Below are 27,876 nucleotides of genomic sequence, written 5' to 3'. Positions count from 1 at the left end.
GAGGCTAAATCCAGACATATTTCACAGTTGTGTTGCGGCAGTTTTAGACCTGTTAGCACCTCCACGCTGCAGACGTTGTGAACTCTGATGGTTCATCTTCTGGGAGCAGGAAGTTCTGAAATACTCCCCGCTACATTTCACTTCTACAAAAGCAGCTGAATTAATATTCATCTGAACCCAACATCTAGATGTTAAGAAAATCGCGACCCAGGTCGGGATTTATCCACGCCTGAAAAGTCTGAATTCATCCGATTGTTTGGTTTTTCCACAGGGATAATCAGCTTTCAGGTCTGCTGAGGAGTCATCCTCTAAAGAACCATGCACCGAGTCTTCATCACAGTCTGTTAACTCTTATAAACTTCTTTCTCCACTTCTATGCCCACAAAATAAGCATCTGTACAACTCTGACAAACTTCCAACAAAGAATCTTCCTCTCAACTTGCTTCAGACCGTCTCATCTTCGACTTTTCTCAGGCGACGTCGGACATAAAGTCCTCGCTCTGACGTTTTTGTCTCATCAAAATCTGCAAAAACCGACTCAGGTGTTGGATCTATTCGGCTCGTTTCTTCCCGAACACTGCAGACACGCTCCTGACTATCCCCCTGACCACGGCCGTGCTCTTCCTCAGCGCCCGGGTCTCTCTGACGAGGTCGACCAAGCGGTGGAACACCAGCAGGACGCCATGGTACGTCTCAGCCGCCGACACCTCAAAGAAGCCGCAGCGCTGGGTCAGAGCGAGCAGCCGTCCCTCCTCGCCGGAGACACTGCGGCGATGCAGCAGGTCCCGTTTGTTCCCCACGATGATGACAGGGGTGGATGACGGCTTTCTGGTGCGACGGATCGTCTGCAGCTGCTGCTGGACGGCGTCGAAGCTGCGGCGGTCGCAGATGTCGTAGACCAGGATCATCCCGTCCGCCCACTGCAGCTGTTTGTCGCTGATGGAGCTCTTCTCTCCTGCCTGAACCAAAACCAAACATGCAAGTCTTTAATGTTGTGAAAATCAAAAGGTGCATGCAGCAGAAATCTGGAAGGAATTCCTGCAGTTCCAGCCGATTAAGTGAGAGGTTTACCTGCATCTTAAAGAGCATTTCTGTGACAAACAATTTTCCTTTTCCACACAGGAGTCTAGAACTCTAAATGCTGCTTTGTTGATGTGATGAGAAGTTTGTGTCAATACAGACATCTTTTTTTGTCTTATCGTTAAGTGACAGATATGATACAAACAATATCTGAGACGTTTAACATCAATTTTATGGGAAAATTTTTGTTGAAAATCATGTTGAACGTAATCTGATTCTTGTCTTCTGCCCCTCAATAAACACCAGGAATCAAATTAAACGACCAGAATTTTGACACATTAAATAGTAATAAATAGTAAAAGGGACAAATAAATAAAGACCTCATATCAAATAAAACTAGGCTTCTTACCATTTTTTCTTGGTTTGGGAATCAAAGGGTTAAATTAGAGTAATTTTTATGTTAGTTTTATGTCAGTTTTGCCAATTTAATTTTTTATATTTTTTAATCCAGCAATTTTTATTTGACGCATGAGGAAGAAAAGATGCTGGTCTTCATCATAAATCTGATTTTAATTATTTTCTTCTTCAAAAATGCAGTAAATGGATGAAAAAAACTAAGCACAATGAATAAAACGGATGAAAGATCGGATCAACTATAGACGTTTAAACTTACAGGCTCATCCTGACCTCACCGGCTTTTATTACATTATAACATCATTAGCATCATAAACAATCCAGCAACTAACAAAAAACGTTGCTAAATGCTTCATAGATACTAGAAAACATAGTAATTTAAACTGTTTTTTCAGCCTCTTTTTAAACTGGACGGCCGTAGTAGAGCAGGTCACATGACCCAGGGTGGGCTGTGTGTGTGATGTCACTCAAAGCCTGTGACATCACACACACACACTCCTAAAGTGTGGCGAGAATATTGTCTTTGCATCAAAAAACTGGGACCTGTGGGGATAACTTGGGAGGTCAGGTGATGGGGGCCCCAAGCAAAGGTCCTCTAGACACATAAAAACATGAAAGTGTGTGTGTGTGTGTGTGTGTGTGGGGGGGGGGGGTCAAACAGGTAAGGACCTACCTGACAGTCCCAGATGTTGATGCAGATCTCCTGACCGTCTATTCTGTCAACTCGACTGTAAACAGACTCTGAAAAGAACAGAAACAGATTCAGTTAATAATAATAAAATATTACTATTATTAATAATAATCATAATAAATGTATATAATAATAATAATAATAATAATAATAATAAGAGGAATAGGATTAATAATAACAATAAGAAAGTTTAATACTCACCGATGTCTCCGTACTCTCCGATGAACCGTCTAGTCAGAAATCTGACGGTGAGAGCTGCAGAGAAACCCAAAGGTTGATTCCAAACTATTAATAATATGATAAAATATTAAGTTTAACAAAATCCTTTGTTAACTTTCTGTAAGTTCTGGTGAATAAATAAATAAATAAATAAATGTGGAAACGGTAAAATCCAACACCAATGAAAACTTTAAATATTTCTGCTTTAAAAAACTGATCAGATTAAAATCCAGCAGATAAAGAATAGTTGATCGCTTCGTTTGGTTTGTTAAAAAGATAAAGATGGGGAGATTTTTCTCACCGGTCTTGCCGACGCTGTGCGCTCCCAGCAGCAGGATGTTGACCTCCATCCTCTGCTGGTTTCCCTCCATCGCCTCCACACGGCTTTTCTCTGCTACAACCATCAGGAACCGTAAGTCTTTCTCTGTCGCGGGTCGTTCAGGTTCTGCCGGTTCTGTCGCAGGTTCTGCTCCTCCTATACAGCCGAGTGGGCGGGGCTACAGTCCTGCTGGAGTCTGCGGTTGGTGCGTGATTGTTATCTGACGTCTGATTGGTGGGCGTTGAGTCGTTAGTGCTAACGAGGCAGAGATGGCCTGAGATCACAGAGGAGCTTTGTGTGTGTGTGTGTGTGTTATTCACACACACAGGCTTTATGAGGACCTGTTTTTAACCATCAAAGTGAGGACGCTCTACGTTACGGGGACACTTCAGGACCAGACATTCCCGACATCAGCACAGCTTTGTTAAACTAATCTCATTCTGTTTGTATGAAACGTCTAAACCAGTTTAGCAGGTAAAACCTGGTCAGGTACACGACAAGATGCAAAGAGACCATCACACGCATTACTTCCTAACACGTATGTAAACCTGAACACAGAAGGTTTGACTTTCTTTTAAAGGTTAGTTAAACGATCTTAGGGCTTCTTATCGTTCAGACTTTCTCCATGACGACGACTCCTCCTGAGCCCTCGGGTCTTCTATCAGGAGACTTTTATAAACACTAAACATTTCCACTCAGATGTGAAGGTTCTGATGCTCCGTGTCTGTGGTCTGCAGGAGGACGGCGGGTTTAAGGCTGGGCTGCAGATTAACCTTTTAAATTCCTGTGTTCCTTTATTAAATCAGTTTAAACATTTACCCTTTCTTGTTTTATTTGATCTATTTATCTTTAAGCGTGCTGCTTGTTTTAAACTTTAGTTTGGTCAATTCTGATTTTATTGTTTTGTTTTACTAATTATTTAACACAAACCTTTTAACTTGTTATTGTTAATTAATTTTATTTTTAGGTTTCTTTTCTCACTCTTTCACTTTTGTTTATAAAAGTAAAAGAGGAGAGAAGAATAAAAAGGGGAGGATTCCTGATTAAAATAGAGGTAATTTAATTTAAAATACTCTATCGCTACATGTTAGTGGTTAGCATAACGTCTTCTGTGTTAAACAACTGCCAGATGCATCAGCGGTGTGAAATGAGAAGATATTTCAGGCCATTCTGCACATTTTTACATTCTGAGGTTTGCTTTTGCGTACGTGGAGCTCCTCGGGTTCTTTCCAGATGTTTAAGATCGTTGCGTCTGATAGAGCCGGTCTGGATGCACAAAGTCTCCGTTGAGACTTCCTGGGTTTTCCCAGCAGTCAGAAAAAAAAACAAACTGCTGAAATAGATGCAAACTGGAACCTTTTCTCCTTTCAAACACAGTTTTCTCACAAAAATGATGTGAAAGTAGCACAAATACACACAAGTTAGTTTCTAAACTGTAGTTTTTGTTTCAGCAACATAAAAAAGGAAAATGAAGTGTCTGCATCTTCATAAACTTATTCTGGTCAGAAATCAGCTGATTTTACTGCACAGCGATGATGCAGTTTTTTCACATTAAAGCTGGAGTATGTAAGATTTTCAATATTTTCAAAATAAATTAACTAAACAAAATAACTACAATCACAATTAGCTTTTTTTTAAACATGTAGGTTCCAGTCTGTCCATGTTTGATGTGTTATTAAATTACAAGTTTAATTAATGACAAAGACCCTTCTTAAATGTTTGCCTACCAGTAAAAAAAAAAAAAAAAAAAAAAGTGCTTTTTGTCATTTGTCATTAATTAAACTTGTAATTTAATAACGCACCAAATATGGGCAGACTGGAACCTACATGTTTAAAAAACTTTCTAATTATGATTGTAGTTATTTTATTAGTTAATTTATTTTGAAAATATTGAAAATCTTACATACTCCACCTTGAAAGGCTCCAAAATGCATAAACGATACTTCTCAGACTAAACATCCAGGTTCAGGATTTTCTAACATCCGTTCGGTTTGCAGAACTTGTTCCACCTCCGTCTGAGAAGCAGCAGCGATGTACTGCCCTCTGCTGGCTGAACATGTCAGTTTCAATAAGGACTCTTCATCTCCATCCTCCTCTTCCTCCTCTCATTTTATTCCTTTCTCTCTTGCTTGTCCTATCTCAGTATTTCTCCGTCTCCACCTTCAATCTGTAGCCTTCTTCTTCATTAAAGGAATATTTAACTGGCTCTGAGGATTAACTCATTCCTCTGATTTCTTCACTCAGTCCTGGGATTACTTTATTCATTCTGAGGAGTACGTCCCTCGCTCCTGGGACTACTTGCTCCTCCGATCACTTCAGCCATTCCTCGGATGAGTTATCCGTCCCCAGGATTACTCTACTAACTGCAGATGAACTGGGCTGCTATTTTCTGGTTTTTAGTGAAAACAATGTGGTTTTCTTTTAGGACGAGACCTTTTACATCTTCTGCTGCGTTTCAGCTGCATTTACTGAAACTCTACCGTGTTTCTGGAGTAATCTCAAATGTCTGATTTCTTTTGGGACCAGTTTGATGCATAAAACCGTCGTAGTTGTGAAGATGTACTTCATTCATTCTGGATGTGGCTTCGGACAGGAAGCAGAAAATGTCAGCTGGAAGTGGAAAAATCTCCTTCTGATCCCTCCGACCTTCCTCTTCCTGACAAGTTATCATCATCTTATTCCATGCTTTTCATTTTATTGCTTTTAGTACAGAACTGGGGGTCAAAAACAGCTTATTTTACATGTTTTTCTTGCAGACTTGAGAGAAATAAATGTTCAGATTTATTTCAGCGACACCACAGAAACTTTTGTTGTGGAATTTAAGGAAACATTAAATGGGATGCTGATCTGTTATCAATAACAGCTTCCCAGCGCCGATGTTTGCTTCTGCTTCAGGTCACCAGTTTGCAGATAATCTGGACGAATGACTGACCTAAGACAGTGATTGTCGTTTATTTAAACTTGGCTCATAAAGTAACAGCAGTAAAAGTTTCTTAGTGCAAACGGAAATAAAAAACGTGAACTGATATGAATTTAAAATATTTAAAACTTAATTCAGAAACATTCAGTTCAATTAATTTAAAACTATTTCTTTGGTTTCGGGACTAAAACAAAGATCTGAGCAGTTTCAGAGCGTTGATCATGATTTTTGTCGCTGAGCAGCGACATCGTGACATGATGTCATGTTTTATATCACATTACATCAACTGGTCTGGTAACTGGTTCCGGGTCCAGCAGGACCTGTGGTTTTCCTGGAGTCTCGCAGGTTTCCACAGCGAAATGTCCAAACTCGTTTTACACTGTCTTCTTCCTCTTGGCTAAATGCTCCGTCTTTATCTCCAGGAAGTCTCTCAGCCTCTTTTTCACATTTTCCAGTTTGGACTGGGTTAAATGCTCTTCCTCGGCCACAGATGAAACTTTTTCTTGTCTGTTTAATACGGCGCTGCCCAGCGAACTCTCCGAACTCTCGGGACTTTCCGAACTCGCCGGACTCTTGGGACTCCCAGGGACAGAGGGTGTGTCTGCATTCGGTGCGATCAGGAGCGACGGATGCAACTCTGAAGGAAAAAGTTCCACTAACTTTATCTGGAAGCTCTGCTGCAGGTCCTTGAACACATCATTCTGGAAACAGCAGAGAAAAAGCCGAGTGGAGGTTGTTTACTAAAATAAGTGATCCTCCTGAACAAAACTGTTCCTGTTCTGATCCAAATTACAATACAGTTAAAACAAAAAACAGAAATAGATTAATAAGCCAGTAAAATATATATAAATCATTTAAATCAGATTTCAAGTAAACATGCAAAAGAAAAGGGGGGTGGAAGTCTAAACAAAGAGACTTTGGATTTTGTATTTTCAACATATCTCCTCCGACCATCCACCCGCCGACATCCACCACCGAGGAATACCGCCACCTGTCGGCATCAACCTAATATTATACTGAGATTACACTTTAACCATCCAGTAATCAGTGTATGTACGTTACTGAGCCAATTTATCAGCTGACATGATCCACGTATGGACAACATAAGGACAACACAAGCTGTACATGTTTCCAGACGTCTTCCTGCTACTATCTACCTGCTGTCCTCACTGCAGCACCTCCACCTCAGCTGCATCCCAAACGTCTTCCTGGCTTTATTCCAGCCATAGAGGATCATTATTTTCCTGCTTTTCTCATCACTTGTTGATCTTTGGCTGCTCCTGATTGGACGTTACCGTCAGTTTAAGCTCTCTGATTGGTGGAAAGTCTGACAGGAAGTGTCTTCATCATCATGTCCAGGTGAAAATAGAGGTCTCTTAGCAACATGGTAGTGATGGTGATGAAGATGTGATAAATAATGGTGGATTTACCATCTAGAGTCTCTGAATAAACACTACATGTTGTGTCTGGATTGTAAACCTCCTGGACGGATAGAAACGCTGGAAAACCTCCGTAGATCCATTAGTGGGTGAACGCACCTAACTACATCTTTTTATCACAAACCCGCCTGCAGACAAACCTGCGGAGTGTCCACAAACAAAGTCCAGATGTCAGAGACCAGCTGTCCAACTGAGTGGTATGGTGGAGAATACTGGGTCAGACGCTCCGACAGCAACAGCAGATCGGACCAAAAGTCGGACTGAAAACAGCAGAAAACATTGTCATTTATTCTATTCTATAGTCATTCAGCAGATGCTTTTATCCAAAGCTTACATATTATTTCCATATCAGAGTAAAAACACAAGCATGAAATCAAAAAGTAGAGGACATCATGGGAAGGTGCTGCTAAACTGCTGGAGTCCAGTTGGACGCCGGTGTTACCAAGTAGCGCTACAGGCTTTTTTTCTTCCCACCCACAATATTACCCATGTTAAATTGCAAAGAAGGAATATCATAATTTTTGTTGCAAAGAACTGGCCCACTCTCCAACTTCTCGGCAATTATAGTTAAACTAAGTGTGGAACCGAACAGCTGAGTCTTCATCTTAAAGGAAATCAGGACTCTGCAGATCAGACAAAGTTCTGCACCACCATCGTGGAACAACAGACGAGAGTCTGGCTGGTGGTTTAGTCCCACGTAGTCATGGTAACGCTAGGCGTCTTCCACCGGTAGGGCGTAACTGTCGAGAGGGAGTGTAGCTCTGGATGAAGAAGTGAAGGTAGACAGGAGACAGGAAACCAGAAGCAGAGCCATTAATCTGATGCTCTGCAACTGGAAACCAGTACAGTGTGATTAGCAGCGGAGTGACATGAACTCTTTTGGACTGGTTGACTTGCCAGTAGGGAACTGCAGTAATCGATGTGTGAGATGAACAGAACCTGAACCAGAAGCTGAGTCGTTTGTTCTGTCGGGTACGTCTGATTCTCTTGATGTTGTAGAGAGCATATCGTCAACATGGACCTTAAAGGTCAACTGGTCATGTTTCTGCGACCAACATGAAGGAATTTATCCATCCAGAATGAAAGTTACCAACCAGACACACACCCACCTCAGAAACTCGACTGTAACCTTTAACCTTCATGTCCAGCAGGAGAGTCTCACACTTCTGAAACAAGCAGATGGGAGGTTCAGAGAGATGCCGCACAAACACAACCTGAACATCACGTTTAAACCCATTTCTTGTGGTCTGACCCTCTGGTCCTGCAGGCTAAGGCAGCCACTCTGTGGCGTCTCTGGTCTGTTGGCGCTGTAGGGGTCCGACGGGTCCCGCAGGTCCTGGCATAACGTGCAGATCCATTCTGACCTGTAAGACAAAGAGGAGGGAAAAACGGCTTAAAAAGAGGTGATGACCGGGGCTCTGAGAATCAGATCAACTTCTTTGAAATAAATGTCTTTACAGAGGTTTTCAACTCTGTCCTGATTCAACAAACTGATTTTATACTTATGTTGTACATAATCATGACAAACTGTTGGTGTTTCTTTCTGCGATCTTTCAGGCCGAAAATATCCACAAAGATCACTATAAAAGTATTTTCTTGCTTTTCCAAACATAGCTTAACACATGAGATGGAAAGAACAGCTTCCTGCTCTATTTTCAGCCACTCTAATTGGTTATCTGAAATGCTCCCATCAGGCTCTGCCCACATATGCTGCATTAGAAAATGGAGGAAATATTCAACAGGACAAAACTTCAGTAACCAGTAACCAAGCCATACTACCATGTTCCAGGAGTTTATAGTTACACGTAGTAATGCATTTTTTGTAGAAATATATCACATGGAAACATTTTACTGTGAATGTCCTGTGATGTGTATGTTCCACTCCTGCTCTCAGCGAAGGCGGACTCTTTTCTCTTGTTTCCTCCCTCTCCTCCCACTCTGGCCTGTGATTTTGTCCTGTCTGACTCGGAGCCTCTTTTTACATCTCTTTACTCTTTACTCAAATTTACATCATGGATCTGATCGGCTGGTCTCTCAATGCAATTGATCAAATTTTCTCATCCCAGAAATCGGGCAGACGGGAGCCCGCATGTCCTGAGGGGACACTTCCGGCTGGATACGTTCAGGACTCATGGACCAGGTGGAGACCGATGTGTCTGGCGGTTCTGTCCTCTGAGGACGTGGAGGATGTTTACATCTTTGGATTATTGGTGATCGGGATTCTGCTGATTGGCGCTGGTGGAGTCCTGATCTACCTCAAGACCCGTGAGATTCTGGCAACAACTGGCAGGCTGCCAGTGTTCTTAACGGTATGTGCCGGGCTAACAGTGCACAGACTCTTGCGTTGATCGGACTCGACCATAAGCAGGATACCAGTCTGGTCCATACTGGTCATTTGGCTGAAGTCCCGGAGCTGGTCCGCAGAATCGACAACAACATGGAGAAGATGTCTGCTAGGATCGGTGGAAATTGACCCCCCCATTCGGCTGTTTGGAGCTGCCTGCCTGAGACCGGCTATGGACTCAAGGTCGAGGACAAATTGTTTTCCTCGCCTGGAACCCAAACAACAATCATATCTGGATTCGGCTTCCCAATGGCCTTTGGCCGGTGCAACCCGAAATCAGAACGGAAGAAGACATGTTCATAGACGCTCTGTTCCCCCTCCTCGACCACCCCCAGTCCCCTCCCACATAACTCACCACCTCCCTGGACTTTGTGTGTCTTTGTCTGAGTTTGTGCTTCAGTGTATGAGGTTTTTTTCTCTGTCTCTTCGGACTGCGTCATCTTGTGGCGCAGCCCGGAGTTACGTGACCTTTTTTCCCCTCCTTTTTTATCCTAATGTATCTCTGTTCTTACCTGTTATAAGGCAGCACAGGTAAAACTGGCTGCGTGGCCTGAGCTTAAGCTTGGTTCTGTATTATTCTTTAGTCATTAATGTAACATATCTATGTCAGACCTTGGACGAGCTGGCTTGAATTTTGAATTTCCCCTCGAGGATGAATAAAGTATCTTTGATTTGATTTGCCTGCTAATGTCTGGGATAAGCTCCAAATTGGAAAATGTGTCTATTAAGTTTAAAAAAGTGCATTTTCTCCAAAACCTGAAGGCGATGGGTCTCTGTAACCCAGCAAAGGAACTTCTGCATCTGTTAAAATGTTCTAGTTTTACTGTAATGCTGCATGACTGGTCCTCACCAGATGTCCGCTCCAAACGGAGGAATGTGGCAGTCTTTGTGGTACCCTCGACCACAGGTGGAGCAGATGTTTGATGCGCCAGATGATCCGCACGCCGAGCAGGAAAGGATCTCCACTGACATCGGAGAGTCTGAAGGGGAAAGAGGTGGTATGAGATCCCGTTCGTCCTCGCAGGCGTTAACGTTGTCGTCAGTGTCGTTTCCATTCGACTCGGCAACAGACTGCAACACAGCAGAGAAAAAACATCCCATGTTCCATAACCAAGCTTCTTAAAAAGTCCGTCTGAAATTATTCACCAAAAACGTCCAACCTGGGAGTCCTCGGTTATCTCCTCCAGGTAAAGCTCGTCTTCCTCTTCTCCAAACATCAATCGAAAATGAGGCAGAGGACGTCCCCTTCGAGGCAGCGATAGCGGCAGTCTGGTTAAAGAAACTCTGGGCTCCCACTGGAACAAACTAGTGTCCCACTGAGCGTTCCCACAGCTTAGTGGTTCTTCACTCTCATTGTCTGAAGCTTCAGAGTCAAACTGTGACCATGAAGACTGGCTTTCGTCCGATAAGATGATGACATCGGTTTTAGGAAAAGACCCTTCCCTTGATGGATCGAATTTGATGATGGTCACTTCATCGTCTGATGTTTCAGGAGAAAAAGGTTCCCCTGAATGGTCAGAATGGACGACGGCCAGCTTGTCCGATGTTTCAGGAGAAAACGGTTCCCCTGAATGGTCAGAATGGACGACGGCCAGCTTGTCCGATGTTTCAGGAGAAAACGGTTCCCCTGAATGGTCAGAATGGACGACGGCCAGCTTGTCCGATGTTTCAGGAGAAAACGGTTCCCCTGAATGGTCAGAATGGACGACGGCCAGCTTGTCCGATGTTTCAGGAGAAAACGGTTCCCCTGAAGGTTCAGATTTAATGGTGGGAAGTTCATTTCCAGGAGTAAATAGTTTCCAAACAGGTTCATATTCATGAGATTTGTTATTGTTTACTAGAGTTGCAGGACAAAATTGTTTGTTTTTGGGTTTGTAATCTTCAGATTTGATGATGAGCATTTTGTTCTCTGATGTTTCAGGATGAAATGGTTTCCTGACAGGTTTAACGTCAATTGCGTGTTCGTTGTCCAATGTTGCCTCTGAAAACGGTCTCCGTTTGGGTTCGGGATCTTCAGATTTGATGATGAGCATTTTGTTCTTGGCTGTTTCAGGAGGAAATGGTTTCTCTGTTGGTTCAGACTCAATGGCCTGGTGGTTGTCCAATGTTTCAGGAGGAAATTCATCGCCGGCAGATTCAGACTCTCTGACCAGTTCTTTCTCCATTGTCTCAAGAGGAAACAGTCTCTGTTTGGGTTTGGGATCTTCCGTATTGATGATGGACATTTTGTTCTTGGCTGTTTCAGGTAGAAATGGTTTCCCAAAAGAAGTGATCACCGCATCACCTCCATCTTCATGCTGCTGGTCCTTCCGTTCATTAGAACCAGTTCCCATCTGTTCTAGATGGTCTGTTAGGGACCGGGAACTGGTTCCAGTCTCAGATGAGAGACAAATCTTTGAAGATGATGTGTTGACAGTCGAGCTACAATTAATCTTAGAAATGATAGGAAGTGCTTCAAAACCAGTTGGGACTGGACTGATGTTTCCAATGCTCCAGTTCCCCTGCAGTGGTGTGACGACGGAGAAAGGAAGGCCAACCAGAGTGTACACACCCGGTTGTTTTGCCATCATCGTGCCGAGCTGATTCGGACTGATGATGGGCAGCTGAGCCAACTCTGGAGGCAACTGGACGAAGGTGTTGGCGATATTGAGCGGGGAGGGACCTCGAAGCCGGGGTAAGACAGCGCCTACAGTCGGATGTGCTGTGGCGTGCAGAACTGGGGAAGAAGTTTGGGGGATTACCCAACACTGTGAGGCTTGATGAGGGACGGATGAAGTCAGGACAGTGTTAATAGAAGAAGAGATAACAGCGGAGGAGGAGCGGGGACGATGCAACTCTGTCGAGAAAGACTTTGTCAGAGGTGTAGACGTGGGGCAGAGCGAGTTCCATGCCAGAGTAATGGCGGGGGCGCTGGGTGATGGCAAGATTGCAGGAGTGGAGGAGAGAGGAAGACTAGACTGATGTGAAACCGAGGAAGAGGTGGAGGCGCTGCAGGTGGACTGGGATGTGTGTTTATGATTGGTGTACTTACACGATTGGTGGACGTTCTTCTTCATCATCCACTGCACAAACATACACGAGTCTACGACCTGCGGCCTGCTTACCAAGTTGACTGACGAAGACACCCAATGAGCTTTGATTGGAGCAGCCAGGAAGGAGGCGGGAGAAGTAGGAGGAGCAACCGAGGAGGGGGAAGAAGGAAGGGGATGGGTGGCCAGGGAGGCCGGGGGGGCCGGAGGAGCCAGGGGGGCTGGTGGGGCCAGTGGAGCCAGGGGGGCTGGTGGGGCCGGTGGAGCCAGAGGGGCCGGCGGGGCAAGGGGGGCCGGTGGAGTCAGGGGGGCCGGCGGAGCCAGATGGGCCGGTGGGGCCAGGGGGGCCGGCGGGGCCAGGGTGGCCGGTGGAGCAAGGGGGGCCGGCGGGGCCAGGGGGGCTGGTGGAGCCAGGGGGGCCGGCGGGGCCAGGGGGGCTGGTGGGGCCAGGGGGGCTGGTGGAGCCAGGGGGGCCGGCGGGGCCAGGGGGGCCCGCGGAGCCGGTGGAGCCAGGGGGGCCGGCGGGGCCAGGGGGGCCGGTGGAGCCAGTGGGGCCGGCAGGGCCAGGGGGGCCGGTGGAGCCAGGGGGGCCGGTGGAGCCAGATGGGCCGGTGGGGCCAGGGGGGCCGGTGGGGCCAGGGGGGCCGGTGGAGCTGGTGGAGCCAGGGGGGCCGGTGGAGCCAGGGGGGCCAGTGGAGCTGGGGGGGCTGGTGGGGCCGGGGGGGCCGGAATACTTGAGTAAGGAAGAAGACTCTTTGGATCTGACAAACACTGCGATGGCGGATTGAAACAAACAACTGGACGAGGTGTTACTGTCTTAGAGACAGCACCCAGTGAGTCACCAGTGTTCCCAGTATAGGGTGGGGGAGGGTTGTAGGTGAGAGGATGGGGGGAAGAAGGACTAAAGGTTAGAGAAAGAGGACAATGAGACTGACTAGGAGAATGGAGACTAACTGGAGGAGCTGACTCTCCAACAGTGCTGGTCCCAGCACTGGTGATGGGGGAACTGGTGGGGTTACCAGCAGTGGTGCTGGTGGTGCTGAAGGAGAGGGATGAACCTGGAGGAGAGAAATCCTGGACACAAACAGGGTTGCTAAAAGCACCAGAGTCAGCTTCGCTGCTGGTCCCAGTTTGGGGGTTGGCGTTATGGCATGCTTCCATTTGGGCCAAGGAGACGCTGGACTGGGTAACGGAGAGCGTAGCAGGAACACTGTGACTGGTTGTGTGGTCGTGTGGGATGACGTCGGAGGTGGGCGGAGTCGTGACGACGGGGGGTGATCTGCTGGGCGGAGATTCTGGAAGCGTCTGGAGGACTGGCGGCACGGCAAAGGGAACCCACGAAACGTCGAGTTGACCTGCAAACAGAGAAAACGTTGCGTCAGAGTTTTGTAATGATGACCTCAGTGTTGGTGTCAAAGTAGTTAATTACTCGTTACTGCTGTACATTGTAATGAGATTACTTTTTACTTTGCCGTTTCTTAATTTCCCGTGTAGATGCGTGTAACGTAGGGCTGAGCGGTATGGCAAAGTTTTCATATCAAAGTTTTGTTAAAAGTCATGTCGGTTTTACAGTATTTGACGGTATTCTTTTTTCATACAAGAGTGTTCTCACCTTCATTATCTTCTATTATGAAAAGAATTACTGCACATGACTACGGTCAGGGACGGTGGCCAGCTTGGTCTGTAATTTTCCCCTGTGTTCTGAGTACGTGGCGGCTATGGCGGTGTTACAGAAACATCTGCGGTCTGGCAGGACATAACTGGGAGGCAGTTTTCACCGTCGTCTTAAGGCAGTCTTTCTCTACGGTATTTATCGGAACCATATGGTTCACGAGGTGGAATGTGACTGCGTTAACTCGACCCACCGCTTGCTTTTTTTGATATGCAGTCGCTTCAGCAGACGCGTCTTGAATGAGCGTCTGACTGCTACTTGCAGGTTTAGCAGTGGACGGATGGGCCTTAGCTTAAGACATTCTCGGTACTCTAAAACATGTTTTCGGCTAAGGTGGGAAGCAAGTTGCTGGTGTTTACACCGCCGGATACCACTTTTGCTCTGCAGCAAAAGATTGTTTGGTCCACGTCGGACCTTTTAAACTTGAAAAACTTCCAAACCACAGATGTGGCTCCTCTTTTTGGAATGAGTTCCTCTGGGTTAGCAGTGTTTGCTTTGTCTTGTTTGCTCTCGTCGGTTGGTATTCTGTTCTGTTCGGAACGTTCCTTTTCACACGCTGAAGTTTTTGTGTCCAGCAGTGAAATCGGTCCCCGCTGAAACACCTTCTCACAGCGCATGTTCTGGATGTTGTTTGAGCTAGTGTAGCGGCATATGAAAAATTAATTCAACGAAAATAAACCCCGGTTTCCGGTATGCACCGGTATACCGCACAGGCCTAGTGTAACGTGTAGACATGCTACGCCTCGCCGTAAAATCCATCCATTTTCTGCACTGCCTGGTCCAGTCCAGCGTGGCGGGAAGCTGGAGCCCGTCCCAGCAGGAGAGAGGCAGGAACACCTCGACAAAAACGTTCGTAAGGCTGACGCGGCTCATTGACAACATGTTCCTGGAAGAACCGCTCCTCCCGTCGTATCCATCTTCTGTTGTAGGTTTTACTGAGCGCACCAAAGGAAGTTCTATTGGTTTCGCTTGTTGAAACAACCCCGAGGCTGGCTGGTTTGACCGGGCGAGCCCAGAACACCAAGGTGGGCTCTGAATGGAAGAGTCTTTCATCAGGAGCAAAGATCACAGTTTTACTGGAGTTAAATTTAAACGGTGAGAAGTTTTTCAGATACAACAGTATCGTCAAAACAAGAAACGGAATCATTAAAATAACAATATAACTGAATATCATCAGCATAAAAACGTTCAGATCCAAACTTTAAAACCATAAATCGACTGGTCAAGAGGCATCAAATACACAAAACGGGACCAAGAGCAGAGTCCAGTGCATCACCACGCCACACGAAAACCTCCACCTCTGATCCAAGTTGATTTATCAATACACTGATCGACAGTATCAAGCTGACGTTGAGCCGATCAGGACGAAAACGATTTAGTCTGCAGCCATCATCATGCCACCAGAAACAGCAGTCTGCAGGAGGGACCGCACGTCCTTCCTCGCAGTCGTTTTTCACAAATCGCCAACTTTGCGTGAAAAGTGACGTTCAGCAGTTCCAGGTTGGAAACGAGTGCCCAGTTCCGCTGGAACACTGGTTCCTCCTCTTCCCAGTAAAGAACACACCTGTCCTGATTCGAGCAGACGACGTACAACGGGTGAAACTCACCGAAGTTTTTCATGTTTTCCAGCGTAGTTCTGTCGGTGACGACCTTCATGCTGCACATGGTCGGAGGAGGAGACGAGTTCTGCTCCACCAGGCCCTGCGCCTGAGTCGAGATCTGGAAAACCCAAACCCGGGATGAGATCGGACTGAAAGAGAAGCACTCAGCGCGAGCCATGCTGGTCTGCAGCTGACGTCTCCATGACGACGAGCAGGTGGGCGACCTACCTGAGCAACGTGGTCGAAAAGCGTCAGGGGATCAGACGTGTTATGGGCGTCTTTTGCAGCTTTGGTCACCGACTTGCAGTTCTGGTGCAGCTCCTTCACTTTCAGCATCCTGGTTCTGATCCGCTCGCGGTCCAGTTCCAGCACCTGCTGCTCACACACACACAGAGCTTCAGCGTGTAGGGACGCACACGCAACGCGGCTCGCGCACGCAACGCGGCTCGCGCACGCAACGCGGCTCAAGCACGCAACGCGGCTCGCACACGCACTTTTTTCTTTTAAATGAACAATCAGTTGTTTCTCTCATGTCGACCCGGCCACGTGGTCCGACTCCGCCCACTTCATCAGGTCCGACCTCCTGTTGACACAACGTCTCACCGACCAATCAGACAGCATCATGTAGCCGTACGGACTTGATGAAGACGAGGTGACACATCAGGATGAAGAAGAAAAAACATTTAATGTTGCTTTCACACCGACCGGGTCCTGGTTATTCTGGTGAACCGGGTTCTGCTGAACCGGGTCCTGGTTATTCTGGTAAACCAGGTTCTGCTGAACCGGGTCCTGGTTATTCTGGTGAACCGGGTTCTGCTGAACCGGGTCCTGGTTATTCTGGTAAACCAGGTTCTGCTGAACCGGGTCCTGGTTATTCTGCTGAACCGGGTCCTGGTTATTCTAGTTAACCGGGTCCTGATTATTCTAGTTAACCGGGTCCTGGTTATTCTGCTGAACCGGGTCCTGGTTATTCTAGTTAACCGGGTCCTGATTATTCTAGTTAACCGGGTCCTGGTTATTCTGCTGAACCGGGTCCTGGTTATTCTAGTTAACCGGGTCCTGATTATTCTAGTTAACCGGGTCCTGGTTATTCTGCTGAACCGGGTCCTGGTTATTCTAGTTAACCGGGTCCTGATTATTCTAGTTAACCGGGTCCTGGTTATTCTGCTGAACCGGGTCCTGGTTATTCTAATTAACCGGGTCCTGATTATTCTAGTTAACCGGGTCCTGATTATTCTAGTTAACCGGGTCCTGGTTATTCTGCTGAACCGGGTCCTGGTTATTCTAATTAACCGGGTCCTGATTATTCTAGTTAACCGGGTCCTGGTTATTCTGCTGAACCGGGTCCTGGTTATTCTGCTGAACCGGGTCCTGATTATTCTAGTTAACCGGGTCCTGGTTTTCTGGACCAGATGAAGTGGACAGTGAGATGAAACTAAATAAAACTGTAAAACATGGAGTCTAATGAAGCCTACCTGGACGTCCTTCATGATACGTTCCATCCTCAGGTTCAGAAATCGCCTCAAAGTGGAGAAATTGTTCCTGATCCGCTCCACCATTATCTTCTCACAGACAACCGTCACGGCCAGCCTGGAACACCAACAGGAGGCGTCAGGGTGGAGGCGTTCAGAAGAGGAGGCGTTACAGAGGAGACGTTATAGAGGAGGCGGTACAGAGGAGGGGTTAGGGAGGAGGCGTTATTGAGGAGGGGTTATAGAGGAGGCGTTATAGAGGAGATGTTATAGAGGAGGCGGTATAGAGGAGGGGTTATAGAGGAGGCGTTATAGAGGAGATGTTATAGAGGAGGCGGTATAGAGGAGGGGTTATAGAGGAGGCATTATAGAGGAGGGGTTATAGAGGAGGCGGCATAGAGGAGGCATTATAGAGGAGGCGTTATAGAGGAGGCATTATAGAGGAGACGTTATAGAGGAGGTGGTATAGAGGAGGCGGTATAGAGGAGGGGTTAGGGAGGAGGCGGTATAGAGGAGACGTTATAGAGGAGGCGTTACAGAGGAGGCGTTACAGAGGAGGCGGTATAGAGGAGGCGCTATAGAGGAGGCAGTATAGAGGAGGCGGTATAGAGGAGATGTTATAGAGGAGGCATTATAGAGGAGGCGTTATAGAGGAGATGTTATAGAGGAGGCATTATAGAGGAGGCATTATAGAGGAGACGTTATAGAGGAGGCGGTATAGAGGAGGGGTTAGGGAGGAGGCGTTATAGAGGAGGCGGTATAGAGGAGACGTTATAGAGGAGGCGGTATAGAGGAGGGGTTAGGGAGGAGGCGTTATAGAGGAGGCGGTATAGAGGAGACGTTATAGAGGAGGCAGTATAGAGGAGGCGGTATAGAGGAGGGGTTAGGGAGGAGGCGGTATAGAGGAGACGTTATAGAGGAGGCGTTACAGAGGAGGCGTTACAGAGGAGGCGGTATAGAGGAGACGTTAGAGAGGAGGCAGTATAGAGGAGGCGGTATAGAGGAGGGGTTAGGGAGGAGGCGGTATAGAGGAGACGTTATAGAGGAGGCGTTACAGAGGAGGCGTTACAGAGGAGGCGTTACAGAGGAGGCAGTATAGAGGAGGCGCTATAGAGGAGGCGTTAGGTAGGAGGCGATCGGGAGGCGAACCTCCTCTCCATCTGCTGCAGGCTGCTGCACGCCGCCTCCATCTGCTCGGTCAGCGGCTGAATGAAGACGTCCAGCTGCTTCCTCAGAGTTTCCACGGCTTCGCCAACGAACTGGAACCTGGGAAAGAGAAGACGGTGTGTTACGTCTGGAAGAGACGCTAGGCGGAGCATGGTGATGGCGGCGTGACGGGGAAGATCAAACACCTGTGGTTCATGTGAGCCACCAGCTGGCAGTCTCTACAGGTGAGCTGCTTACAGGTGAAGCAGAAGATTCTCAGCAGCTCCGATGGATGAAGTCTGCAGAACTTGGTGGGAGAAATCCAGCTGCATTCTGAGGAAAACAAGCAGAACAGCTGATGGTGAACGTTGTGTCTTCGTCACATCCTGACGAGGTCAAACGGCTCAGAGTTCAAACGGGTCAGAGGTCAAACGGCTCAGAGGTCAAATGGGTCAGAGGTCAAACGGCTCGGAGTTCAAACGGCTCAGGGGTCAAACGGCTCAGAGGTCAAACGGCTCAGAGGTCAAACGGCTTGGAGTTCAAACGGCTCAGGGGTCAAACGGCTCAGAGGTCAAACGGCTCAGAGGTCAAACGGCTCAGAGGTCAAACGGCTCAGAGGTCAAATGGCTCGGAGTTCAAAAGGCTCAGGGGTCAAACGGCTCAGGGGTCAAACGGCTCAGAGGTCAAACGGCTCAGAGGTCAAACGGGCGAGGAGGACACGACGCCTGTCCGGGCGCCGAAGGTGTTGTTCTTCATTTTAGTGAAGACAACTTCCATGTCGTACAAGACAGCATCGTAGCTAGCATCAGTCTATGCAACTAAGAGCTCCAGGCTAATATTTAGCACTGTTTGCCCTGATTTAACGCAGATAATGCTAGCTAGCATCAGTCTATGCAACCCAGAGTGCCAAGCTAATTTCGCACTGGTTGCACTGGTTTAACTCAGCTAATGCTAGCTAGCATCAGTGTACATAGCTCAGAGCTCCAGGCTAACGTTTAGCACTGGTTCCACTAGTTTAACTAAGCTAATGGTAGCTAGCAACAGTGTACGTAGCTCAGATCTCCAGGCTAACTTTTAGCACTGGTTTAACTCAGCTAATTCTAGCTAGCATCAGTGTACGTAGCTTAGAGCTCCAAGCTAACTTTTAGCACTGGTTGAATTGCTTTAACTCAGCTAATGCTAGCTAGCATCAGTCTACGCAACCCAGAGCTCGAGGCTAACATTTAGCACTGGTTTAACTCAGCAAACCCATTTTAATGATGCGTTTTCATCGTTAGACGCAGATATTAGCGGTGATGAAGTTTCTGTGGAAAGATGAGGTTTAGATAAAAGCATCGAGTCGCGTCGCATCTCACTGAGTCGCGTCACGTCGTGTTGCGTTGCGTCATGTTGTGTCGCTCCATGTCGAATTGCATGCATGCTGTGGTTTGGTGCACCTACACCAGGTCTTCAAACTGGAATCTGACCTTTTACTTGCTGGTTGTGGATCCTGTGAGATCGAGTCAGTGAGACTCTTTGATGAGCCGACAAACATCCGTCACACAGAGCTTCGTTACAGTCCAGGCACCAGGATCTAGCTGTGAAGGCTCCACAGTTGGTGCACTGAGGAGACAAAGGAAGAGAGAAGCATGTCAGTCCGGTCCGTGGTTTACTGAATCGTGTAACATGCTAAACATCACGCAGCAAACGCATCAACAGCTAATACGCCACTGACCAGATAATGGTAAAGCCTGGAGTCGAAACACAAAGGAGATCAGGATTAACAGAACCGTACTGGACCTACTGGTGGAAACGCAATAAAGTTCTGTCAACCCCGTGACGAAGATTTTCTCCAAGGCAACCACATACAAGGAGCAAAATACAGGTCAACCATGTGCGTGTGTAATTTGATTTATTTAAATATTTTATTTTCATTAAGTTTAGGTTTTAATTTTTAATTATATTTTCATGTTTTAAAAAAGGGGCCGGGACTTGAACGCATTAAATCATTAACAGTTAACAGATTAATTAATTAATTAATTAATTAAAGAAATATTAAAATGTTTAAAAAAAACAAAAAACACACACTTTATCACGGAACATTTGTCAGAGCACATTTTCCTGGTACACCGATTACATTGATGCATACATACCTCCGCTACTAGCTTAGCCACATTGGCGCTATATTTAGAAAAGTTTCAGACCCTTCGGTTGGTTTGAAGACAAAGTTAGCATCAAATCTAGTATTTACTTTAGCATCAAGTCTAGCATTAACATTAGCATCAAGTCTAGCATTAACATTACCATCAAGTCTAGCATTAACGTTACCATCAAGTCTAGCATTAACGTTAGCATCAAGTCTAGCATTAACATTACCATCAAGTCTAGCATTAACGTTAGCATCAAGTCTAGCATTAACGTTAGCATCAAGTCTAGCATTAACATTACCATCAAGTCTAGCATTAACGTTACCATCAAGTCTAGCATTAACGTTAGCATCAAGTCTAGCATTAACATTACCATCAAGTCTAGCATTAACGTTAGCATCAAGTCTAGCATTAACGTTAGCATCAAGTCTAGCATTAACGTTAGCATCAAGTCTAGCATTAACATTACCATCAAGTCTAGCATTAACGTTAGCATCAAGTCTAGCATTAACGTTAGCATCAAGTCTAGCATTAACATTACCATCAAGTCTAGCATTAATGTTAGCATCAAGGTTAACATCCAGGTTAGCATCAAGTCTAGCATTAACGTGAGCACCAAGGCCAGCATCAACTTTAGCATCAAGGTTAGCATCATGTCTAGCGTTGTTTTCTGGTTGTGCCCGGGACTTTTGTTGAGTAATGTTACTAGAATGTCCAAGACTGTTTTCCAGGACGGACCGTCAAGGTTTTCCAGGACGGACCATGAAGTGGATTTCTGGGTGTCGTTTGACATTTTTTTACGTATTTGATGTATTTTTGTTGCCGTGGTTCGTTACGTTTTTCCTTTACGGCAACAGACACTGACGTCATGGCAACACAGACACTTTTAAAGGTTGCGGGAGGGAAATCTGGAAGCATTCCTGCTGCACCTGGAAACTTCAGCTCTGCAGATGAAGCACGTCACTGACACCAATAATGACGCTAAATTGCTACCAATATGCTATTGCTAAATGTTAGCATAACAGTGACTCAGCTGCTTCTTCACCTACCAACTCAGACCGCACAAGATTGTGCAACTTCTTCTGTGGGCAGCAGGAAGAATTACGATTTTGTTTCCACTGGTTTTTCCATCGGAAATAGTCGCTGATCCCGTACTTTTAGCGGGACCTAGAAGTATTTTCCGATGCAAATTTGGTCCAACTCTATTTTGAATGTGTCCCTGCTCCAACCAACTGACATTAATCTTTAATAAAACCAGTTCAGGGGGGCGGGGTGTTGTTGGTTGGTGTTCCAGGAAACCGGGAAAGGGAACATGGGGTTGCCATCACTGAGGAGCTGAGTGACGACAAGTGGAATTTGTACCCCGACAGCAGCTCAGGTGCTGCACAGAGCGCACGTTGCTCTGAACCCGCCTTCCACCTACAAAGGATGCGTCTCCGTTCTGACCTGGTAAAATACAATGCAAACAACGCAGAACTCCTGCCGGCGTCCCTCGTTCTCGGTCCTCCCAGCAGCCGAATAACGGACATTTATCAGAAGAAGTGGTGTAATGTTTTGGTTTGTTGTCCCAGAACCACAACGGGGCAGAATATTCTGGACTCGGCATTTTGGTTAGAACACGCGAAGCGTTTCTGTCGTGACGACGAGGCTTTTCAGTCAAAACCTTTAATTTTTCTTTTCTCATCAAGCTCCAATGAAGTTTCTGCAACATTTTACTTTTAACGGATTTTCTAGTTGTTTGTTTTTTTCTGTTTCTGGTGTTTCATGTCTGTGTTTAAATGCTGATTGATGAAAACGGGTTTTGTAAATAAAACAACCCAGATGGAAACATGTAGAATGGTTCCATGTGTTACCTGCTGGCTGGCGATCTCTCCCAGCTCCGTGGTCGTAGCCATGTCTGTCTGACAAACCCTCCCCTAAAAGACAGAAACACAAGACTTTATCAGAAAATTTGCCGATTCAACATTATTCTATGTTTGTAAACGTCCCTATATATCATAATTTTCTACAAAAGACCACATCGGAACCACATGATCAAAACAACTTCCACACGGAGCAAGAACAAACTTACACCTGTGTGTTGCTGGGTTTGTGACAAAAACCTAAAGATGATGATAAAAGCAACGTTGGACGTGTTCACATGGAAGGACGGCGGAGGGACGGGACGGCGGAGGGACGGGACGGCGGAGGGACGGGGCGGCGGAGGGACGGGACGGCGGAGGGACGGGGCGGCGGAGGGACAGAGGGACGGGGCGGCGGAGGGACGGGACGGCGGAGGGACGGGACGGCAGAGGGACGGGGCGGCGGAGGGACGGGACGGCAGAGGGACGGGGCGGCGGAGGGACGGGGCGGCGGAGGGACGGGGCGGCGGAGGGACGGGGCGGCGGAGGGACAGAGGGACGGGGCGGCGGAGGGACGGGACGGCGGAGGGACGGGACGGCGGAGGGACGGGACGGCAGAGGGACGGGGCGGCGGAGGGACGGGACGGCAGAGGGACGGGACGGCGGAGGGACGGGGCGGCGGAGGGACGGGGCGGCGGAGGGACAGAGGGACGGGGCGGCGGAGGGACGGGACGGCGGAGGGACGGGACGGCAGAGGGACGGGGCGGCGGAGGGACAGAGGGACGGGGCGGCGGAGGGACGGGACGGCGGAGGGACGGGACGGCAGAGGGACGGGGCGGCGGAGGGACGGGACGGCAGAGGGACGGGGCGGCGGAGGGACAGAGGGACGGGGCGGCGGAGGGACGGGGCGGCGGAGGGACAGAGGGACGGGGCGGCGGAGGGACGGGACGGCGGAGGGACGGGACGGCAGAGGGACGGGGCGGCGGAGGGACGGGACGGCAGAGGGACGGGACGGCGGAGGGACGGGGCGGCGGAGGGACGGGGCGGCGGAGGGACGGGGCGGCGGAGGGACAGAGGGACGGGGCGGCGGAGGGACGGGGCGGCGGAGGGACAGTGGGACGGGACGGCGGAGGGACGGGGCGGCGGAGGGACGGGACGGCAGAGGGACGGGGCGGCGGAGGGACAGGACGGCGGAGGGACGGGACGGCGGAGGGACGGGGCGGCGGAGGGACGGGGCGGCGGAGGGACGGGACGGCGGAGGGACGGGGCGGCGGAGGGACAGTGGGACGGGACGGCGGAGGGACGGGGCGGCGGAGGGACAGAGGGACGGGACGGCAGAGGACACGGACAAGGAGGTAAACTTTCCAGATAATGATCATGGGCCTGTAACGGTAACTAATTCTGCGATGCGATTAATTTTCTCAGAAATGATTGCGATAAACGATAATATTGCACGAAGTGATTATTCGTGTCATTTTTAGACCATTTTCATCTTTAACTTTTACATTTATCTGGATGCGCAGACTGGACCCATCCAGTCTGCTGAAGCACATCAGGATTTCTCCTGGGGTTTAGGCAAAGTGGTTTTCTGGAACATCTGGTCTCTGAACAGCACATAACACAGTTACACAGTCCGCGGTAAAGACCACATACGGGGACATGTGTGAACTGGACCAGAGGTGGAATGGTAGAATGTCACTGTAAAGTTTATAACATGGATGTTCATCCAGGTGATTCATACTGGCTGTTTGCAACGTTTTTCAAAATGTCGCCTTTTGAACAACATTAAAGGTCAGCGTCGCGTGACCGACCACGCTGTCTGGGTGCACGCCATGTTGTCCTGGATGTGTTTAATCTGTGGGTTAAACACCGCGGTGATGGTGGACTGTCGGGAAGACAGAGTTACCATCTTTATTTCCCAGCTGGGAAAGTTGCTTTTCATGGTTGTGTTTCAAGTGCAGATCAGAGCTGTGGCGATACGCTTTTGTCCCGATTCAATTCTGATTGTTTGGGTGCCGATTCGATTTAATTCTCACAATTGTTCAATATTGGTGATTTTTGTAGATTGAAAACAAAAAAAATGTAGAAAACTTTTGTTTTGCTTGCCTTTTTCCTGGATTTCAGTGAGGGAAAAACAACACAGCAGCCAGACCATCACTCTGCTGCTATAATACCCAAGAAGACACGTAAAAAGATCAATGAAAATAAATAAAAATGACAAAAGTTTTATGGATTATTTTTATATATTTGAAAAAAAACTCAATTTTCTCACAAAAAAAAAAATCTATTTTAAAATTATTATTATTAAAATTGTGAAGCAAAAAAACCCAGATTTTCGCACCCCTCGTCCAGATGGAAGCTTGTTGTGTTGCTGCGTTTAGTTAATATGGTCTTAAAACAAATGTTCTCCATGTTTCCAGTTCCTGCAAACTGGATCTGATCCTGCAGAGTCTCGGCTCGTAGCTGCACTTTTCTCATCTTTAATGAAAAGCAGAAAACAGCCGGGGAAATCTAAGTGTGTCAACACCAGAAGCCATAAAGACTTTGTCTAAATGTTTCCTTATGGGTGTGAAATATCCAGATAAAAGTTTGACGGGAGCCGGTTGGAGGAACTTGCTGAGGGCTCCAGGAGCCTCCAGAGTCACCTGCAGAGAGGAGCCCTGGTGAGCTGTGACGTCAGACGCTGGATAAAAAGTAAATAAAAGTGTTTCTGGTGACGACAGAGAACAACCTGCAGAGTTGTAGTATGTACTACACCTGTATAATAATACTGCTGCTTTTACTTTATCTGGACACGTGTACACACAGCAGGTATTATTCACTCTCCCAGCACAACCTGTCGTGTTGCACGGTCCATCTGAGTAGAGTCCAGTAGAGTCCAGTACAGTCCAGTAGATTCCAGTACAGTCCAGTAGATTCCAGAAGAGCCCAGTACAGTCCAGTAAAGTCCAGTAGATTCGAGTACAGTCCAGTAGAGTCCAGTAAAGTCCAGTAGATTCGAGTACAGTCCAGTAGAGTCCAGTACAGTCCAGTAGATTCCAATGGAGTCCAGTACAGTCCAGTAGAGTCCAGTAGATTCCAGTACAGTCCAGTAGATTCCAGTCCAGTCCAGTAGAGTCCAGTAGATTCCAGAAGAGCCCAGTACAGTCCAGTAAAGTCCAGTAGATTCGAGTACAGTCCAGTAGAGTCCAGTAGATTCCAATGGAGTCCAGTACAGTCCAGTAGAGTCCAGTAGATTCCAGAAGAGCCCAGTACAGTCCAGTAAAGTCCAGTAGATTCCAGTACAGTCCAGTAGATTCCAGTCCAGTCCAGTAGAGTCCAGTAGATTCCAGTAGATTCCAGAAGAGCCCAGTACAGTCCAGTAAAGTCCAGTAGATTCGAGTACAGTCCAGTAGAGTCCAGTAGATTACAATGGAGTCCAGTACAGTCCAGTAGAGTCCAGTAGATTCCAGAAGAGCCCAGTACAGTCCAGTAAAGTCCAGTAGATTCGAGTACAGTCCAGTAGAGTCCAGTAGATTCCAATGGAGTCCAGTACAGTCCAGTAGAGTCCAGTAGATTCCAGTACAGTCCAGTAGAGTCCAGTAGATTCCAGAAGAGCCCAGTACAGTCCAGTAGAGTCCAGTAGATTCCAATGGAGTCCAGTACAGTCCAGTAAAGTCCAGTAGATTCGAGTACAGTCCAGTAGAGTCCAGTACAGTCCAGTAGATTCCAGTACAGTCCAGTAGATTCCAGTACAGTCCAGTAGAGTCCAGTAGATTCCAGTACAGTCCAGCAGAATCCGGTAGAGTCCAGTAAAGTCCAGTAGAAGACAACGACCTTCTGACCCACCTGGACTTCTCTGCTGGTTAAAACATCTGGAAAAGCTGCGCCTCATCTGGCAGCCGGGAAAAACCGACAGAAACGGGTCTTATTTCTGCAGAACCGGACCCGAACTGGATCTGAACTGGAGCCGAACTGGAACCAAACGGGAGCAGAACCGGACATGAACCGGAGTGGGGTAACGGTGTGTAGAACAACCGGACTCTCCGAGCCGAACCGGACCGGAGTAACGGTGTAAAACTGGACTCACCTTGGCTTCGTTTCTCCAGCCGAACCGGAAGTGCCGACTGGCGCGAGGAAACGTGTAAAACCGGTTTAATGTGTCCCCATTTTCATCTTTCCGCCTCCTCTTCTTTAATCCTCCAGTTTGTTTGTTTCTACTTTTCTGAACTTTCTCAGCGCACGCGCCTTTTTCTTCTTCAGGTATTTTTTAACTGGGTTGTGAAACGACGCAAAGCGCGCGCTAGCGCCACCTGTCGGCACGGATCGGGACAGAAACACAGTAAAAACCAAACAACTAGGAGCCTCATTTATAAAACTGTGGCTGTTTCTGAATTCAGGGTCAGAACACTTCCAAGTGCGCAGACTGCGTAGGCAACGAAGTGTTCTACGTCGTCTGCACACAGCTGAGCTTCCTGCCAGTAAAATGAGACGGCCTAGCTCGTGGACGAGAGTTACCCATAGTGCTCCAGTCCTCCGTTGCCTAGCAACTACATATGCCAAGTTTACCTACTTACTGATGCCATTCTTCCACAAAAACCACAGACTGTATCTAAGGAGAAAAAACACAAAAATATTTTTAAAGTGACAGAAAATGGTGCCAGCTAGTTTAATTTTTATTTCTTTTCCTTTTCCTTTGCGTGTAAATGAGCTACATGAGGAGGAGGTGGTTTAGATGAGCCCTCCTCTGGCTGACAGCTCATCCTGTCAATCTGACGTTAACTTTAGTGGAAAATTATCCTTGTTAGACACATGTACAGTCATCCGCATGTGTATTCATACCCTCCCATTAAAGGAGAAAAACTGCTGCCTGGGAAATAAGCTGAAATGGACAAAAGTAATAAACAAGAAAAGCACTCGGAGAGCACAGACCTTCCTCAAGCATTTTGTGATTAACACCCACTCAACTCCATTAACCACTCAACTCAATTAACTCAACCACTCAACTCCATTAACACCCAACATAACTTCAAAGTGATCCAGAATCCAGGATCTCCCCAGGATCTCCACCAAAATGTAATCATTTGTTCCTTCTGACACCCCCAACATATTCTGAAAATTTAATCTAAATCCATCCATAACTTTTTGAGTAATGTTGCTGACAGACAACCAAACAAACAAACAAACAAGCATAACCTCCTTGGTGGAGGTAAGAAAAGTTTCATGAAAATCACAACTTTCTAATTCTGGTTCAATAAAATGGATTTTTAAAAAAGCAAACATGATAAAATAATATATGTTACATCACTCACAAACTAGTATGTTTTCAGTCAGTCGCGTGGGTTGGGGACTAGTGGGGGAACCACCCACCAAGCTTCAATTCAGCTCTTCAGAAACCTATAGGTGACATCACGGACGCTCCGTCCATCTTTTATATACAGTCTATGACATACACACAACAAACTTTATTATAAAAATGTTGATCCTCTAAAGATGTCTGGAATCTGCAGATGAAAAAGAGGCGTCAGTAGGCAGTTTTATCCATTTCTGCATAGGCTTCACATTTAACCGCCGGAGGTTGCCGCTTGGTACATATCTCGCTCTCTCTCTCTCTCTCTCTCCTAAAATGCATTCAAACCTGTAC

General features: G+C 47.1%; 2 protein-coding genes across 2 annotated transcripts; both read right to left on the bottom strand.

Annotated features, from left to right (window-relative positions):
• Positions 1 to 551: 551 nt before the first annotated feature.
• Positions 552 to 2,748, bottom strand: LOC306756587 (ras-related and estrogen-regulated growth inhibitor-like protein; the record flags this gene model as incomplete). The annotated part of the gene is made up of 4 exons (XM_079241375.1): positions 552 to 959; positions 2,108 to 2,175; positions 2,327 to 2,380; positions 2,646 to 2,748. 4 exons carry the CDS (start codon positions 2,746 to 2,748, stop codon positions 552 to 554), a joined length of 633 nt encoding a protein of 210 aa, XP_079097501.1.
• A 2,916-nt stretch (positions 2,749 to 5,664) lies between these two features.
• On the bottom strand, positions 5,665 to 26,439 carry trim33l (tripartite motif containing 33, like). Its single transcript, XM_079240544.1, has 17 exons — positions 26,323 to 26,439; positions 22,266 to 22,328; positions 19,753 to 19,888; positions 18,493 to 18,619; positions 18,290 to 18,406; positions 17,144 to 17,258; positions 15,897 to 16,043; positions 15,675 to 15,786; positions 13,363 to 13,750; positions 13,238 to 13,296; positions 12,471 to 13,166; positions 10,527 to 12,082; positions 10,217 to 10,437; positions 8,275 to 8,386; positions 8,132 to 8,188; positions 7,163 to 7,282; positions 5,665 to 6,284 (listed from the first exon to the last, which is right to left on the bottom strand). Exons 2-17 carry the CDS (start codon positions 22,305 to 22,307, stop codon positions 5,958 to 5,960), a joined length of 4,332 nt encoding a protein of 1,443 aa, XP_079096670.1. The 5' UTR covers positions 22,308 to 22,328; positions 26,323 to 26,439; the 3' UTR covers positions 5,665 to 5,957.
• Positions 26,440 to 27,876: the final 1,437 nt, after the last annotated feature.

The sequence above is a fragment of the Telmatherina bonti genome, assembly GCF_933228915.1.
Source record: "Telmatherina bonti genome assembly, chromosome: 5".
Classification (NCBI taxonomy): domain Eukaryota; kingdom Metazoa; phylum Chordata; class Actinopteri; order Atheriniformes; family Telmatherinidae; genus Telmatherina; species Telmatherina bonti.
This window is presented reverse-complemented; position numbering and strand designations above follow the sequence as displayed.